Source organism: Zosterops lateralis (genome assembly GCF_965231275.1).
Source record: "Zosterops lateralis genome assembly, chromosome: 2".
Taxonomy (NCBI): domain Eukaryota; kingdom Metazoa; phylum Chordata; class Aves; order Passeriformes; family Zosteropidae; genus Zosterops; species Zosterops lateralis.
In genome coordinates, this window is record NC_139763.1 from 81649358 (window position 1) to 81668032 (window position 18675).

An 18675-nucleotide genomic window follows, 5' to 3' on the forward strand; every position below is an offset into this window, starting at 1 on the left:
TGGGATCCCCACGGAGGGGATTCTCCGCCGGGAAACGCTTTCTCCAAGGCGGGAGATGCGAGTTACCGTCCGCACCTCAGCGCGGCGGGGCAGGGCAGGGCAGGGCGGGGCAGGGCAGGGCAGGCACGGTGCCCCCCGGGGATGCCCCCGAGCCCCGCTGTGTCCCGGGCGGCTGCGCTGCGGCTCCCGGGGCGCTGTGCCGCGGACAAAGGGGCAGGGACGGCGGGGCCGGAGCGCTACGCCCCGGCGGCCGGAAGACAGGGCGGGGGGTGAGGGGTGGGGAGAGGGGAGGGCGGCTCGGCCCGGCTGAAAAGGAGGGCTCGCCCGGCCGCCCCCACCCTCGGTCCTGCCCCACGGGCGTCCCGTACCATGGCGCTGTCCTGGAGGAGCTGGCTGGCCAACGAGGGGAGCAAGCACCTCTTCCTGGTAGGGGCGGCCCCGGGGGGGAGGGGGGTCCCCTCGGCGGGGCTGACCCGCGGGGGAGGCTGCGGAGGGGCCGGTGGGTGCGGGCAGGAGGCGGGGGCCGGCCCGGGGCGCCTGGTCCTGGCTCAGTGCGGGTTCCCGGGGCGGTGCGGGGCTCCCGGCGTGCCGGGCAGGACGGGTGGGGTGGGCGGGATGTGCTCCCAGCGCGTCCCGGTGAGCGGCCGGCAGGGATGGATGGGTGGATGGATGATGGATGGATGGATGTACCCGGGTGCCCTGGCCCGGGACAGTGCCCGCTGTGGGTGTGTTGGCTCTTTGTTAAGCTCTCTTTGGGAAAGTTTGTGGGAGAAGATGCAGCTTCTTGGAGGTCAAGTTCTTTCTTCCTTTGTCTCTTTGTTGTTGTTTTTTTTTTGTTCTTTGAGTCTCTTGAATGCAACATCCAGCTAAAGACTGGGGATAGCGTCTTGTGTTATGGGGGTGCTTTGCCAGCTCTCGGTTGTTGTAAGACACAAAAAGTTTTGTGAAGTTCAGTGAAAGTGAAAATTTCCCACAAAGGGGCACTTCCTTTTAACGCTTTAAAACGTACTGTGTGCATGAGGTTTGCTTTTCCATAGCATTGACATATATTTATGAAACTACAGACATATGGGTTTTATGAATGAAATGAACGCTGAAAAGTTTGCACATGTTAACTTTCACTTACGGTCTCTTGTTTCTGTTTCATTTCAGTTTGTCTGGCTGTCCCTCAATGTCTGGCTCTTCGGGAAAACCTTCCTGCTTTATAATGAAGGGCTACAGTATTATTATTTGCATCAGATGTTAGGGGTGAGTGACCTGGACATTACTTTTTGCCCTGGAAATTGAGATGCTCGAAGATGGGATAAGGGGCAGAATGCATTTGCTAGTCAAAGATGACACAAACTGCCTGTTAACTTTTCGAAGTGGGAAAAGATCAAGTAAGAATTTACTGGGGTACTTCTGACAGTCGTTTAGGAGTAGAAAGTGAACAGTGTTGAGAAGAAAAAAGAGCCAGTCAAGTGTGGGACAGCTATTCTTTTCCCTCCTGTCTCCCCTCCCGATGTTCCCAGCAGCAGACAATCTCACAGGAACACAGACATGCTCAACAAATGACTGGAGCTCCACTTTTCGTCATCAACACTTTAAGCAAGCTGTGGACTCATGTTGGCAAATTCTGTCCAATCCAGTTATCATAATATACATGAGGGACTTCTTTTAATAAGTCTTAGTTTTTTTCACTCTTTGTCATTATCATGGATACAGTGTTCTGTGTAAATTCACTGTAATGCATATAAATTTAGTTTTGTTTTTCAGTAGTAAGGTCTTTGATTCTGGATGGTTTAATGAAGATTCAGACATTTTGATTAGCAAGGGCAACACCCACCACCAACAGATGAACCCAAAGAGGTACTTTGGAGATGTGAGATAGCAACCTGCTAATGGGAAGTTACTCATTTTAGTAATTTGAAAAAAAACTTCAATCTAAAAAGCATTGAGTAAGAGTTAATGTCTTTCTGGAAGATGCCCACGAATTGCTCAGAATTTGACAGTCTGGGAAAAAGTGGCTGAATAGCACAATGCTTTATAACACTATGTCATACTCAGGAATGGATTTCAATAGAAAGTTGACATGGGATTAAACACAGATGATGCAGGTCCTAATCTGCTGTAGAGCCTCTGGGGTTTATTTTTGGTAAATCCAGGGTATATAGTTTCACGTGGCTGATATTGTCATAACTAGCCAGTACCATAAGGTTTTGTGATCTTTCTTGGAAATAAGTTGAGTTGATACAATTTTCTCCTTTTCTTTTCTTCTTATGGTTGATTGTGATGTGTTCAAGAATGAATCTTAACAAAGGTAATGCAAAAAAGAAGGGAACGGCAATAATTAAATCCTTTAGGGTGATGACTTTCTTGACAGAAAAAGCATGAAAGCATGTTTAATTTTACCTTAATTTCTAGCGGCTCTGCAGCCCCTGTGTCCATTTGAAAACTGCATTTGTTCCTGGTGGAACAAGGGAGTTGTTTGTAAAGCAAATGTTCTTGGGCAACATGTTGGACCAGATTTTCAGCTGGTATCAATCAGCGAGTTTCTCTCAATTCGGATGACTTGTCTGCCTCACACCAGCTCGTCATCTGGTTGGGATTTTTTTGGTTTTCTTTTACCTCAAAATGGAAGACACTTGGAAAGTAACTTAATGTGTGTTCAGAACCTGTGAGATGACTCAGGCAGCAGATTCCTTCTCTTGGTCAGGAGATGAGGACTAGGAGATCATGCTTTTAAGTTTGTTTAATTGTGTCTGCCACTGGGGGAATAAGTACCACAGAATTTAGTGACTTCTAAAATAAGGTTAAAAATGAAGAGCTAAGTCTAAAAGATACTTTTGATCAAAGTTATAAAATTAATTTTAATATTCTGAAAATACTAAAGACTGTAAAGTGTACTTGCTATTCACTTTTTACAGTTCATCTAAATATCTTCAGTAGATCCCAAAGTTAGCTTTCTCCCTTCTCTTCCTTATATCTGTGTATGCATATTAATCAAAGAGATTATTTTGCAATAATCTGGGAAAATTGGGAAAACTGGACCCAATTTCGTTTCTTCAGGAGATGGCATAGGCAGTACTACACCTGCAGTTGCCTTCCACAGGGATTTTTGCCCCTCCTCTTTTTCTCTATTGGTTTGTATAGCCACTGACTCATGGTCCATCTGCATAACCGGTCTCCTGTCCATTCTATTCATATGTGAGTGGTTTGCAGAGTCTCCGTGCCATTTCTTGGTGTCTGAAGATTTTGAGATTTAGATTAAATTCTTCGTTTATAATTTAACAGTTGATAATTTTTGTTTTAACAGATTGAACTCTTTAATGGATACTTCCATGAAAACTGATTCCTTTTTTCCAGAAAGCTAACAAAGTTGGCAAAAAGGAGTGGTGCTTTTTGAATTAAAAAAAGTTTGTTTTTTTCAGTGAGATCTCCTAAGGAGTTGGCATTTTTTTCTTTCTTAGTATGCTACAAAAGGCTATAATTGCCTTAAGAACTTTTGCACTTGCAGCATAGAAAGTTTTACCACAGGTAATTTTGTTGTTGACCAAGTTACAGAATGGAGAACAAGAAGAGTTGCTGTAGGAAGTCAAAGTGTGATGTGAAACGAGATTTTGGACTGAATATTCTGAGTATATTCAACTGTGCCATGTTTTTGTGCCATCTCTTTTCTTCCTGATAGGAAGAAGTAGAAAGAATGGGGTTGATCTTTCGTTCAGTGGTTACTGATTTATTTCCCTTCAGCTGTCTACAGAAGAACGAGGCTCAGATTTATTCTTTTACAAATTCATTCTCTGAGGTGTTGAACAAGATACTTTAGGACTGGATTTAAAAATTGTTTAGGTACCTAACTCTCACTCAGTGTTTCAATGACAATCATCCTAATTCTACACTTGTAAAAATGCCCTAAGAGCATTGTGGTGTCCTGGAAGTGCAAAGAGAGCAAATAAGTAGAAGGCAGTAATATGGAAGGAGGAGATTGATCAACCTTTTATGTACCAGGAAATTTAGTGTTATTTTGTGTCAAATATATCTGCTTCACTCAGTTTGACTTCTGTTGATGTGACCATGAACCCTTCACTGTGCAATCTCTATCCCTGGGAGTTTTCAAAACCTAATTGAGCAAAAAACTCTGAGCAAACAATCTTGTTTGATATTGAACATGCTTAGAAAAAGCGAGTTTGAGCAGAGACATCTTGAGGTCCCTTCCAACCAGAATAATTCTGTGGTTACATACTGCTTGCAGTGAAAGTTCACCAGAACCTAGTGGATGTAAATCCCTTTCCAGTACTTCTACTTTGATGAACCATCTCTTTGGATACTGAATTGCTTGTAACACCGCAGGTCATAGTCTTACTGTATGAATGTATTCATCAACACTGGTTCAAAAACACAATTCAGATAAGGAATCTCATTTTTTTAAATGATTTGATAGATGTTAACTTGTGGTCTTATACTGCTTGAGGAAGAGAAGCCTGTGAAGAAATCCCCACACACATGAATTTCTTATTAGTGAGTTTGGCAAAGCGGAAATGGATACTCTCGTCTTTGTGTTCATGATAGGTACTATAATGTGTCATGAGTTACAGAAAGGGACAGTCTTAAATTACTTGACACCAAAATCTTCATTGTTGGAGATTTTGGTCCGCTCAGTCAGTGAAATTGTCCAAACTGATTTCTTCACAGAAAGCAGGATTTCTCTCTTCAGTCTAGCTTGGCTGTATTTTTATCCAACAAGTTTGATTGTGCCTGGTCAAAAAAATCAATCATAAATTTTCTACTGGCCCTATAGAACTCAAGTCTTGCTTTAACAAGAATGCTTAACTGAAGGAAATGCTTGCTTCTTGTTGCTCAAGTTCCCTGTGAGCAGAAAGAGCTTTGAGCTCATTTTGTCATGGTCTCTCTTTCCCCACTCCCTCTCTTGTCCCTGCTTAAATAACTGTAATGTAGTCAAATGATAATGCAAGAGATAAGCTTCTGGGTTTCAGACCAAAGTGAAGAAAATGCATTGTCAGAGGGATCTCTTTGGGAAAAGACTGAATAACTGAAAATGGGGCTGAAAAAAAAAAGTGCTGCCTCGCTTTTTTATGTGTACAGTTGCTGCCTTCTTACTGCCTTGCGCAGTATTGTGTATAGCATTTTTCACCTTTATTCACTTCTTGGATTATGTTCCAGATGTTCCAGTAACTTTCATGTCTCCCCTTGCTAGTTTATTGTAAGGAGAGATATTTTACTAATTGAGACTAAATTCCACTTTCATCCATCATTATGCAACCACACTGAAACCTGCTTCCCCCCCACATCTTAGCATTGGAGGGAGTCATGTATCTTGATCCTTTGCTTGGAGATTATCAGAGAAGTTGGAAGCTATTACTGCACTCAAGATTAAGTTAGTTGCTTTCTTCAGGTTGAATGACTGATTTAAGCAGAAGGAGGAGTACATCCTACACAAAGGCGCTGCATATAAAATGGGAACATGACCTAAACTTGTAGACAAGAAGAGATGGAAAACCTTCAAAGAATGCCTGTGTGAGTTACAAGTGAACAGGGAGACTACTGATTGTCAGCAGTGCAGGGAAGATACCCCATACATATTAAAAATACTGCACCACTTAAAATAATTTTTAAAGGGTTGCAGTGCATGAGATTGGGATTTACAGAGTCCTTCTGAAGCTTTCCTTCTTGGAGCAAAACAAAGTCAAACTTTAGTAGAAATTTTCATATGTTCTGGTAGGTTTCTGCTCTTCTCACCTTTTCCTTCTTTTCAGCTCCTTTGTGTTCTTGTTGTTAGTTCTCCAGCCAGATTTGTCAGGCCTAAGGGGAATAATTGCTGTACATATAGTTCAGTTATGTCCTTCATCTTATATTATCAGTGCTCCATTACTCAAGGGAAGGAGTGTTTCATGAAGAAAATGAAGCTGGGTCAACAGGACACATGTTGTGTAGCACTGTTTGTTCCACCTAGGAAAATAACTAACGTAAGCTGCTCCAGTACTGATCTGGGGAGGTGGTCTGTGACTTGAGCAGCATGTGATTTGTGAGTCTTGCCAGAACCTTTCAAGGTGCCCTGAACCAAAAAAGATGGAAAAATTTTGAAGAAAGACTCTGAGATGTCATCAAGTGTGGTGTCTCTATTGTGCCATGACCTGTTTTGAGTTGTTGCTTGTAGGTAGTGAAGTCTTGAGAAACAGAATCACATTACTCCCAGGTTTGGAAGAGTTTGCATTATTCTAGCATTTTTTGATACAAGATTGACTTAAAAGGTGAGATAGGACAATATTTGTTGAAGTCTTCATTTTGCAACCATGTATCAAATATCAGATTTCTATTCACAGCAATTGCAGGTAATATTCATCTCTGTATTTGTAACTGATGAACTTTGGGGAATTTTGGGGTACACAGTAGGGCACATCAGCCCTCAATCTAATACTGAAATCATTTCCCTAGCAGACAAGGCTCCTTTTCCTAACAGAGAAAGTTCATTTTCTCATTTTCATTATTGCTGACAGCAAGATACAAGAACTGACTCTTTGATTTTCTGTCCTACTTTGTATGTTTTATGAGCACAGCCAGGAGTCCATTTGGATTTCTGTGGGACTGAACATCAGGCAGGGATAAGTGGAGAACTTACATTCTGGAGCTTTTTTATGCTGCTTTGGAGAAGGTGGCAATTCCTTTATGATTGTCTGTGGGGGAAAAATCTAATCTAGTTTTTAGGATTTGAGTTTATCCAATGAGGATGGTCCAGTTCCCTGCTATTTTTGCCACAGATTTAGTCTGTAAATTCAGGTAATCCTTCAGTTTTTCTATGCTTCTTTGCTCCTCCATGAAATCAGGTACAAGTGTATGTTGTAGCAGGCAGGCAGATTATGGAAGGAGGTGGTTGAATGCTTGGATTTAATATCAGCAAAGCTGGATAAAACAGTGTCCACCAGAGATTTCAGGGATTTTGTGTATGGTGTTTTTTTCCTTTTTGATCCTGCAGAAATTTCACATGCTAGTAACATGCAATAACAATTTTTTTTTTTAAGACAGTTAAAAACTTCAGGAAGAAAATAGGATTATATTTCTCTTATTTTTTAACTACTTAATAAGGATATATATTCCCTTCTAGACCCAGTGAGTTGCCTTGGAGAAAAAAATCATCCTTTATTCTACTATTGTTTAAAAATCCAACAATGTACTGTGCTAATTTGTTACTATGCCTCCCAGGCAATGCAAAGGAAGTTAAGAAAGAGATCTCTTGGAAACCATTTGGAAAGAATTAGTTTCATGGTAATATTTTTAGCTTTTGGATATATATTAAAAGCAAACTTAAACTCTTTTTCTTCTTGCATGGGTTTTGATTCTAAGAATTTCTAAATGTATTTACCATTGTTTGCAAATCAGTCATGGGCTTGTTGCAGGAAATACTGCTGAACTTTATTTCTTCAGAAGAAAATCTTACATGAACCATTGGTAACAATATTTTAATATTTGAATCGCACCTCTTTAGAAGTGCAGTACATATTTGAGTAGTTTGCTGGTCTCTCCTTTCTTTTTTTTTTTTTTTTTTTTTTTAATGTGCAGGTGTTGATAGCAATAAATTTTAATGAATGTACCGACATTCCTCCATTGCAATTGCATTATGAATGAATATTTGCTATTTGTTAAATAGTGGAGGAAAACAAAGAAAGGTTAAAAGGATAGCCTTTTCCACACATCACTGGTGATTCATACTTGTTAAATTGTTTGGCCTTTTACTTACAATCACAGAATATGCTGAGCTGGCAGGGACCCATCAGTCCAACTCCTGGCACTGAGCAGGACATCCCAAGAATCACCATGTGACTGAGAGTGTTGTCCAAATGCTTCTTGAATTCTGACAGGAGTTATTTATTCAGCACTATACAGTGTAAAATTGACTCTCTCCTAGGCCAAACTATTGTTTTGTTGAAGCTTTGTGAGAAAAATTGTTGTGCTTGGTAAAGGGAGTCTTGGATAGTCATGCCTACTTTGTTTAAACTCAAATACAACATAAATTCTTGAGAAACTAATGATGCATCATACAGGTCATGCAATGGAAGTTGTTAAAATTTTCAAACTGCTCATTAATGGTACCGCCACTTTTTCAGATTTTTTGTTTTAGTCAACAGCTACAAAAATAATTCCGTTTATGTCTAGAGTTTGCATAACATTAGTTCTACATAATTCATTTTTCAAGTCATGCCCATTTAATCACTGCAATACTGTAGCACATCAGTAAGCCCCAGTAAAAGGTCTTACATGTTTTAATGACCATGTTTCTGAAGTTACTGCTTCAATGAGGCATATAGCTCATTTTTAGCTTCTCTAGAGGATTTAATGAAAACAGAGACAGTGTTGCATATGCAAACAGTGCATTATAAAGACATTTTTCTTTTTGTTACATCGAGTCTGTTCAAGGGCCATTTCCAGTTGGGAAGGTCTAGGGTGGGGAGGAGAGGATGGCCTAAGGTCTGAAGAACATGGCTTATGAGGAAGGAGTAGCAAGAAAAATTTCTCATTGTGCAAGTGATCAAATGTCACAGTTTGCGACACGAAAGAATGACACGCATTCAGTCAGGTTGAAGTGAGGCTAAGAAGGAAGGAATTTTATTATGATTTGGGGTTTTTATAGGATTTGGAATTTGGTCAAGGATTGGTAGATGAGAGAAGCATCTCTCCGACTCCAGTGGTCAATCAGCAGTCTATCACAGAGAGGTATGAAAACAATCTACTTTTGTTTATGTAACATTTGTAAAAAAGTTTACTAGACGTATGTAAACAAGATCATCAGAAGGCTTTTGAATTAGGGTGACAATCGGAGAGTGAAGTAACAGATGAAATAGAAGCAAGGGAGGTTTTATGTAAGAAAAAAGAGGACTAAAAGTACGTTGGAAGAAATAGTGGAGGACATCTGGAGAGTGGGAAAGAACTAAGTGACATGGCTCATTTTAGTCTTATTTTTCTATCATTCAGTAGGTTGGAGATGATCTGTTCCTGTTCCTGGGATTTTTTGCTGGAGATCCCACATTTACATGGTAGAACACAAGGTAGAGCACAAGGTAGAACACATTTTGTGGGGTAATTGCTCCTACTTCTCACAGGCAGCTTTTAAGAGAGGGTGCCCTTGTGACTGCTCTGTTCTGTGGGAGCTGGCAGTGTCTGGTGAGGAGGTCCATAGCACTCCAACTAAATATTGTAAAGTAGCTGGAAGAGAAAAAGGATTTAGATGCAGAACTTGATTCTTCAGGTAGATTGAACATCTTTACCTTCTGTTTGCTCTGGTGCTGTGCCCAGGTGTGCTGCAGAGCAAGTGATCTACATGGATATTGCTAGCTGAGAGCAGGCAGTTGTTTTATGGTACTGGTATTTAGAAGCCCTTTTGTACTGTTGTGCTTGAGATCTTGCAAGATACCCTGAAGTGCAGTAATTCTGTTTGTTTTTACTAGCGTATATATTCATCCATTTCTGTGACGCAAATATAAGTCTGCAAATTTTGTTTCTTCTTGATATCAAAGATAAGAATATGATAGATGTTTCACAGATTAATTTGTCTGAGAAAGTAAAACGTGCTTATTTTTTATGTAGAGTTTAATTTTGAAAAGGTAATAAATCTTAAGTAATTTTTATTAGATAATTTGTACCTGTTCAACTCATTCACATGCTCCTGCAGTATGTGAGTTATCTTTAATATTATTATACTTTTTTACTAATTTGTTCAGGAGTTGAAATACTTGGAGTTTTGAGAACACTGTAAGAAATATCATTCCTGAAATCTGTTGACAGTCTAAAAGCATCTTTTATATAAGCTAGTAAAATGGCAATTCAATCTAATAACTAGGAGAACAATGGCATTTTGGTAACTTTTTAAAATGATAAATGAATGAGATAATATAATAAGATTAAAAATACAGGTTTATGACATGAACGTGTGCTTTGTTCATTTATTTGACAAGTGTTTTTGTTCTAATTATGTAAGTTCCAAATATATCAGTGAATAGTGAAATTAGATTTCATTACAGTTCCCAGCTATGGAGCAGTTAAACTGAAGAAAACCTGCTTTCTTTATGTCCAAATACAGCATTGTGTAATGTGAATGGGTGAGGAGTTTTGTGACAATTCTGCAACAGTCCTTGAAACGCTATGACCATTTCAGTTTGACTGAATCAATATTTTTTTACATCTTTTTGTGGCTTAACAGAAAATGGTTACACTCGACTGGCTGTCTAGTGTCATAGTATTTATCGCTCTTTTTATTTAGTTATATCTGTTGAAGCTTTCAGGTGATTTCTCAGTGTACACTTAACATGCTGTGTGTACTGTGGTTTCTCCAGCACAATAAAACATCATGAAACTCATGAAAACATTCTGATGACTCAGACAGCATGGGAACCATTTGGTTTCACAGCAAGGAAAAAGAGGGACGATACTGACACAGGTACCATTCGTTTCTCCCTGTAATCTAACTCTCACAATGTTTGTTCAGCTAGGATTGTGTATTAGCAGAGCTTCGGCATCTGTCCTCAATCTCAACTGCTGCCTCGTCTTGCTGCCCATGTGCCGTGTTCTCCTGGCCTTCCTGCGGGGATCCCAGAAGGTGAGCACTGTCCTCGGAATGCTGTGCTCCAGAAGAGAGCCCTGGGCTCTGATTAGTATAAAAATAATAGAAAAAAAATCTGTTACGTCCCTGTTTGTTCTTACACCGTGTGCTTGCATGGTGTAAGTATCAGACATTTAGCCTAGATTCCTGACTCTTTTGAAGCCAGGCATTGTCAGGTTTGGTTTGACTTGTTGAGAGGGTGGTTTCTTCAGTGCATTTTGAAGGATGGGGAGTTGCTAGGCAGCTGTAAACAGATGAGTTCTCCTCTGTCTTTCCAAACTCTTATATTGGAGATACATGTGTCCTCTCAACTGCTTCCTGGTGGAATTCAACAGAGTAAACCCAACTTTGTCTCTGCATGACCACAAGTGTCCTGCTGGAGATTTTAGAACTTTCTATAAAAATACCCAAAGTGATACATTTGTTATCATGGGAGAAACAATGGTTTAGCTCTTTTTTGATTTGCCAGTTGCTTTTACAGAAATATAAATAATGCTTTTGAGGAACATTTGTGTTTGCTAGATGCTTGCAAATTGAACCTGTGAGTTCTGTTAATCATGTGACAATAGCTATAAGATTTGATGCCTATAGATGCACATATGTATGCAAATATATCATTCCTTTTGATCATGCTTATAAAAGAGTCAGTGAAGCCTTCACAATTAATGCTGGAATACCTAAATCTAAAGGCCAGAAGGTACATTATGTACTCTTGACATCTGTGTAATTTCTTTATTAAGTCCTCAAAATTGTCTCCTTGCCACCATAATCCAGTAGTTTTTAAATTTAGGTACTATGTTTGCAAAGGTGTTAAACCTAGTGAAAACTGAAGTTGCTATTATATCACGACAGTTGGTGTTAGTATTTTTTTTCTTCTTTGTTTTGGAAGAGATTGCTTGAATTCTTCTCTTACTAGGTTGCCAGCAAGAAAACCAGAAGGCTGCTAGATAAAAGCAAAACTTTCCATGTGACATGTGGTGTTACAATAGGCATCTTTTCAGGTGAGATCTTACTGTACTGAGCAGCAGCATGTTTGGGAAGCATGCTGATGCAGTACTTTGTGGTTTTTCTGCTGCAGTACATTTGGGGGTAGTCTTGCTCTGTGCTTGCTCATCTTAAATTGTAAATGCTTTCTCGAATGTGTGTGGGTTTTGGTTAATTTTTTGCTTTAAACACATGGGCATACATTCTAATGTGAAGCCTTTCCTTAAAATGCCAGTTTCTTAGAAGACAGGTGAGATCAGGTCAAAATCTGCCATTACGAGTGAACCCTCATTGTGCCTAAGGAATTTGAGTGAAAAAGCAGGGTACTACACACTTACCTGCAGAGGAGGGAGCAGTGGAGACAACTACCCAGTTTAGTGAAGAAGAAATATTCTTGGCTGGACACCTTTGAATGTTGTCTCTCAGCTGAAGCATTGCAGTACAGAAATCATTGCTGTAGTGTTAAAAAAAGTTCTTAAAATGCATACAGCTTTCCATCATTAATATTTATAAGCTGATTTACTCTTGAAAAATAATTAAGAATTCCTCAGTCCCTGGTATATCTCATGCAGATGATGTGATTATATATTGGCATCTGGATGACCACAGGGAACATCCAGCACTTGTTTACAGATCCTCGGCTTTACTCGATTTTTTTTTTTGTTTGTTTTTTTAGTCTTACATGTTGCTGCTCATCTGGTGAATGCTCTTAACTTCTCTGAGAACTACAATGAAGAGTTTGTGACCCTAAATGCAGCAAACTATCGTGGTGAGGTGCGCCAGCTTTCCTTTCATATTTTTGTTTTAAGCATATCATTCAAATATATGAATATTTGCATTAGTCAGTGCCATTGTGTGATTTATACAGTGTTCCTATTTCATGCACTGAAAACTCACCATTGTGTGGATTCCTGTGGATTTAGTTTCTTTCTTTTGACAAAGCATATATGAAAGCCAGCAAGGTTCAGTCCTGTTTGATTGTTAGATGGGGAATGCAGTCATCTAAATTTTCACCTTGCATCTTGTTCTCCTGGTTTTTTTCTGCTTCTTTCTGTTCCTTGAGTGAGCCTGGTTAACACATTTCTGCTGCTTTTTGGACAAATTTGTTCTGCATTTCCACTATTTAGAATACAGTGAGATTTGAAACTGATTTTGCATTTTTCAGCATATATATGAAGGCATATATGAGTATATATGCTAAGCATGGAGTTACTTATCTACATGAACTGATTCTACTTGCGAAATATTTGATTTGTGTGCCTTGTCTGACTGTGGCGCAGATCTCTTGCGGGAATATCCGATTCCTAGTCCCTTGGCCAGGTGTTTACTTGTGTATTTGGCACTGGAGAGAGATTTGCAGATTTTAGTAGCTAGACCAGAGTCCAGCACCCTTTCTTCTTGGGCTACAGTCAAGTTCTCTCTTGTTTGTGTTCATTCTAGTCTCTGGTCTGCATTTCTTTTCTACCAGTTTCATTAGGAAATATTTAGAATGACCCTATCCCAGCTGCATGGTTTCCTGGAAAAAAAGAGCTTGGCTCAGTCCAGGCTCATAAGGACCAGCAACCAAGGTCTTCCACTCCCTGGATGAATGATCTAATCACCAAGCTATTCAATGGCAGACAGACATGCCAACACCAACTATTGTGCTGAGCTTCTGGGTTGAACTGTGCTTGTGTTAGGAGTGGCCTGATAGGCTTCACTTCATCAGGATCATCAGGAGCTTGCCTCAGGCAAGAATGTGCCAGGGTTCTAAGCCTCTGCTAAGCAGCCTTAGGAGTTTTGCAAAAGAAAATGGAGACAATAACAAGTTTTTTAGGAACTCTAGGATCAAAACTCTTGAATTTTAGGTACTTTAGTAGTCTTGCACCTTTGTACTTGAATCCCACTTATATCCCTTTTTAAACTGTAGTGGACAGTCTGGATGCTCATCCTCTTTGCCTGGGTGCACACATCTGGATGCAGACAAGGTCAGGAAGTGGGTCACTTAATTTTTCCTGTCCTATGCAAAAACTTTGCACCTGTCCTCACTACATTGTACTGCAAGTTTAAATTAAAAAGTTTTCCAAGCAGTGAAGACAAAACTTCTTGTATAGGGTCGGGGAAATGAGGCAGTTTCCCTGATGTTGAAATATCCCCTCTTCCTTTCACATGTGGTGAAGGACACAGGAACATCTGTCAGATCCTTTGTGTTCAGTCTTGCTTCACTAGGGTCCATTGCAAATGTCTTGATGATGTAGCTGGCAGTGAAATTCTTGCCTCTTGTCTTACATTTAAATTCCAAACCTCTCCCTCTTCTGCTCTACTCTGTCCTCCCAAAGGGATGAGGTAACTGAGTAAAGTTAAGCTTTCAAAAAACAATTATCTGTAAAATTATCTGAATCCAGATTATGGATCAGAATTATCTTTGCTGGAGGAATGCAAAGGCTAAAGGTTTAGTTTTTGTTGAATTGCAGTCAATGTAGACTGTTACCAAATAACAAATCCATTCCTGCTTCCTGATTTCGGGACTGCATATGTCTTAAAATGTGTGATCTTCATGGGCTATTTAGTATTATAAAATTATTCATATTATAGATATAAAATGCCATATGTTGATTTTGTTTGTTTTTGCTTGTCTGTTTTTCAGGACCCAAGGAAACTACTTTTTGCAACTGGTAAGTGCTGCAAAACTGAATGAGAAAAGTTTGCTGCTTATCATCATCAGTCTGCAGACAAAACTTCTTTTGGTCCTGTATTGGCATGCTCCATTTGTTGTATCTCAGCTATCTGGAGCTGTATTATTTGTGTTAATATAACCTGGGTTTGCTTATCCAGTAGTCACGAGGCAGGAGTTACATAATGCCAGTAGTAGGATGAGCAGCATCTTCAAATCTGTTGTTGTACAGGTGGGTCAGCAGAAATCCATTAGTTTCAAACAGAGATTCTCCCTAATATTAAAACCAAATACCTAAATGATCCAATTTCTAGAAAAAGAAACTTAACCACAAACCAGTCTTTTTGCTTCAGCTAGTTTATTAAAGGTCTGGTTGGGTTTTTGGGCAATCTGAACTGTTACATGGGAATCAGGCTTCAGCACTCATATAGAATAAGCAGACAAAGACATTTTTGGAGCAGGAATTGAGAAGGGAGCAATGTTTTAATACGGAGGGGCAGGCACCAGTCTGAGCGCTTCATAAGCAGATAAAGTACCTTCCTGATGCCATCACACTTACTCCCTTATTTGGATCAAACCCAAAAATCCTGACTTGGTGGCGTGTAGGGCACAGTCAAATCAAATCTCTGAACAGACAGCAATAGTCCTAGGTTTGTCAATTCCAATTGCTGGAATTAGCAGCTGGCATGCCAAAACCCTAGGGAAGGTTTAGATCAGTTGAGAGCAGAGGAAGGGAGAAAGTGAGCTTACAGAAACTGAGGTCAGAGTTATCCTAAATTTAAAATTACTCCGTTCACTCCCTGTCCTCATGACTGGTAATTATCATGTACTGTTTGTGCTGAAGGAGTGCCCAGGCAGAGACCAAGATTTTGCTGCACTGGGAGATGTGCAAATAAGCCAAAAAGCCCTTGTTTCTTCCCAGACAGTTCAGCACAGCAAACAGAAGGAATAAGGAATCAGAAGGATTTATAGAGTGATGATGGCTTTTCAGATTACTCCAGGAAATAACCTCCTTGTATAAGGGTGTGAGGCAGACTGTGGGAGGAACATTTCAAGATTATACTTAGTGGAGGAAAAGAGAGTCAGGGACAGGGCAGAGAGGCACTAAAAATGAACTGATAAATTGGGGCAAGACTTTGAGTGATTTCAGTTTGATGGAGAAGATAATTGAAAAAGTGGACGTAAAAGGTGACCTCTGGCTTGAATAACAGTGTAGGAAGCTGAATCAGATGCAGTACTGCAATTGCATTGGAGGTATTTGTTCAGAGTTGACATTCATTACACACTACATATCAAATCAATTTGAGAAAAAAGAAATTAAGGAGGCAGTGGACAGAATGCATAATTTTTATTACAATTGCTTATAATTGCAATCTTTCCATGAAGGAGGGAAATCAAGTTTTTTTATGCAGTCCATGACAAAGCTTCCATTGATTGTAGGGCGGTAAAAAGCTGAGGAGTGAGTTATGGTGTGTCAGATTTTGGGTATCAGACTTTTCAATAAGTGAGTATTGAGAAGTTAATAAAAAGATAAGATTTGAGATTCTCTTCTTTGACTTAAAAAAAACCTGAATATAAACTAGTTCTGATACAAATCTTCATTTGAGCAGATGAGGCAAATTGTTAATATTTTTAACATTTGCTTCCCAAGTGCTGGCTGTAGATCACCCTCACAGACCTTGCTCTATGGGCAACAATTTCAAGCGTGATACAATGCCATGGAGAGCAATTTCAGGCTCTTCCTCATTCCAGAATGAAATGGGCTGGCAAAAAATTGTAGTGACAGCTTGCATAGAAATTGATTTTCTTGAAATTCTGTCCCTGAACAGGTTTTTAATTGTCATGATCAGCAGAGTGTAGTGTTTGGAATAAAAAAGAGACAGAAACTTGCACAGTCAGTCTTGCAAGTAAACAGTGTTTGTTCTTAGTTACCTGCTTAGACACAGATGTCACAAGCAAAAGATGACAGGAGCAAAGACAAATAGGAAATTGTGATGCATGGTGAAATGCAAGGAAAAGGGTATTTTTCTTTGGGAAAGTGGGAAATTACACAAGAACTCTTCTTTCCTATCTGGTTTGATATATGACTTGTCCTCAAGAGATAAGTATATTCAAGAGTTTGATTGAATCATGATTTGTATGTCTAATTCCACTTTCTTAAAAGGTCATAGTACAAATATACCTCTTCACAGTTCAAATGTAAGTTATGTCTCTTTTAGTTCCAGGTCTGACTGGAGTCATTATGGTGTTAGTATTATTCCTAATGTTTACAGCTTCCACGTATGCCATCAGGTAAGATGTGATCTGATCATTATGCTGAAAAATTACTTTCCTTAATCATATTCTCTTACTGACTAGGGTGTTAAAAACACCAGTTTCCTTGTCCTGTTTTTTTCCTAGCTTGCAGTAAAATTAGCACAGTGAATTTTGTATAAAAACAATTATAAGACCTGATTGAATCACCTTCTGAAAAAAATACAATTTAATGAGTGTGCCAAGTTAAAAATGTAGACCTTTACAAATTTAAATAGTTCTTTTATTCCTGGTTGTAGGGGAGGCAGTAAACCCAGCATATGGAAAGGTCTGCCCAGTGCATAAATTAAGTCCAGAGGAAGAAAAAATAAGATGCTATTGTTACCTTAATTATTTTCATCAATTAATTGTAATAATAAATTGTAACAAAAAAGTAGCAAAAAACCCAAACCAAGCAAAAAACAAACAAACCCAAAACACCCCAACAGGAAACCCCAAACTATCAGCAAGGAAACAAACAGACACAAAATTATACTACTGAAGCAGAGCACTGCTTTTAAGAGCTCTGCTTCTGGTTGTCAGATAAATTCCTTTTCATATGCATTATAACATACCAAACAGCAATGCAGTGTTGGCTCAGAGCAGCTGCTGGGATTTCCAAAGTTTGGTCCTGCTGTGGGTTGGCATTCTGTACCAACATTAATGAACACATATGATAGGACCTATGAATGACTGTTACCTTTGGGGCTCTAGCCCAATGCTCAAGTCTTTTTAAGACTTGGATTCTGCAATTGAACATGTAAAAATAAATCCTTCATTTTTTACAGGGGTTGAATTCATAGTGTGTCTATGTAAGTGCATCACCTCAATTCAGCAAACATGGAAGGATATATTAATTATGTATCTTCAAACATTAATGGTGCTCTGCTGATATAGTTAGATATGTGGTTATGAACCTTATTGCACTCATCTATCTTTCCTGAGTAGCTGCGTTACCTGGCAATGTTATCCTGTGATTTGAGAAAGTAGCTCAGAAAACACCTGTACATTTTCAGTAGACAAGGCTTCTTCCAGGGCTCAGACTTTTGTGAGGTACTGCAAGCTGCAGAAGTGCAGGATTAGGCTGCTGTGCCAGATATAACATGGCTGCACATTACATGGTCCACACAGATGGCAAAAGAAAGAGTTTTGGGAAGATGGAAAACTAAAACTATTACTTTACTCTGGAGCATTGAGCCAGAACAAAGTCCTGTCTTATTCAAGGCCAAATTAAATTAGAAAAACATAATTTATTGGTGATTGGGAAACTTAGAAAAATACGTGTTGTAAACATTCTTGGAAATAATTTTGGGATTCATGCAAGACCTTTTGAAATTACATTTTTTTTAGTTCCTTCTACAGTTGCTGTGAAGTGTAAATACTTTCCCAGCTTTCTGCTATCTAGCCAGTAGAATCAAAGCCCCAAAAGAGATAATCTGCATCTCCTGTTACCCTAGCAATAATTCTTACTTGGGAATTTTATCCAGGCTTCTCCCTCCGGCATAAAGCTCAAACTTGTCTTTATTATAGTGTTTTCTTCTAAGAAAACAAGTTGCTGCATGCATCTCTCTGTCCCTTTTCAATCCCTTTCCCTGTGGATTCTCGCTGGGATTCCCTATGATAGCTGAGCATACAGTACAGTTTTAGAAAAGTTAATTGTAAATGTTCACTGTCTATCAGAAACTGAGCTTTTAAAAAAAGTATTTCAGAGGCTGTTATAGTCTTGGATTTCAGCCCTAATCTGCTCTTGCACACTGACCTGCTTAGTGATTTCTTCCTTTCTATGTTTTTTCTGAAAGTGTTCTATGCATGAGTATGCCTCTATTTTCCTGTCTTTTCAGTAAACTGTACAGATAAATATTAGAATGACTGAGTTAGCTGCTAATGTTTTAACAGGTGAAAGTGATTATTAGTTGAAACATTTTCTAAGTTTTTGCCATGTCATACCTGAGAGTTAGACCAACATTTTTTGTTCAGTAGTTGTTTTCGGTAGAGTTATGAAGTTACCAGAAAACACAATAAATCCTGTCAATAAATGTTGACATTTCTGCCGACTTTAAAATTAATGATGTTTAAGATTTGGAAGTCATGTGTTTAAAAGAACATTAAAAATAAGGTGCTGCAGTGCCATCTATTTTTGTAACCAAATATTCTAGTC

The 18675-nt window shown here is 39.2% G+C and overlaps 1 protein-coding gene across 10 annotated transcripts in view; it reads left to right on the forward strand.

The window, feature by feature from the left end:
- Positions 1-341: 341 nt before the first annotated feature.
- NOX4 (NADPH oxidase 4) overlaps positions 342-18675 on the forward strand; it is a 118158-nt gene continuing 99824 nt past the window's right edge. For 8 of the 10 annotated variants that reach the window (XR_014589295.1, XR_014589296.1, XR_014589297.1 and 5 more), the window contains exons 1-7: positions 342-426; positions 1153-1248; positions 10475-10585; positions 11505-11589; positions 12249-12346; positions 14199-14226; positions 16445-16517. Coding sequence is in view for 5 of the 10 variants with exons in the window: in XM_083854728.1 (XP_083710854.1) it covers positions 370-426; positions 1153-1248; positions 10475-10585; positions 11505-11589; positions 12249-12346; positions 14199-14226; positions 16445-16517 (548 nt within the window). In the remaining 5 variants the exon portion in view is untranslated. Of the gene's footprint in view, positions 427-1152; positions 1249-7393; positions 8707-10474; positions 10586-11504; positions 11590-12248; positions 12347-14198; positions 14227-16444; positions 16518-18675 lie in introns of those variants that run through there. The other 2 variants (XM_083854729.1, XM_083854730.1) reach the window with 2 other exon arrangements.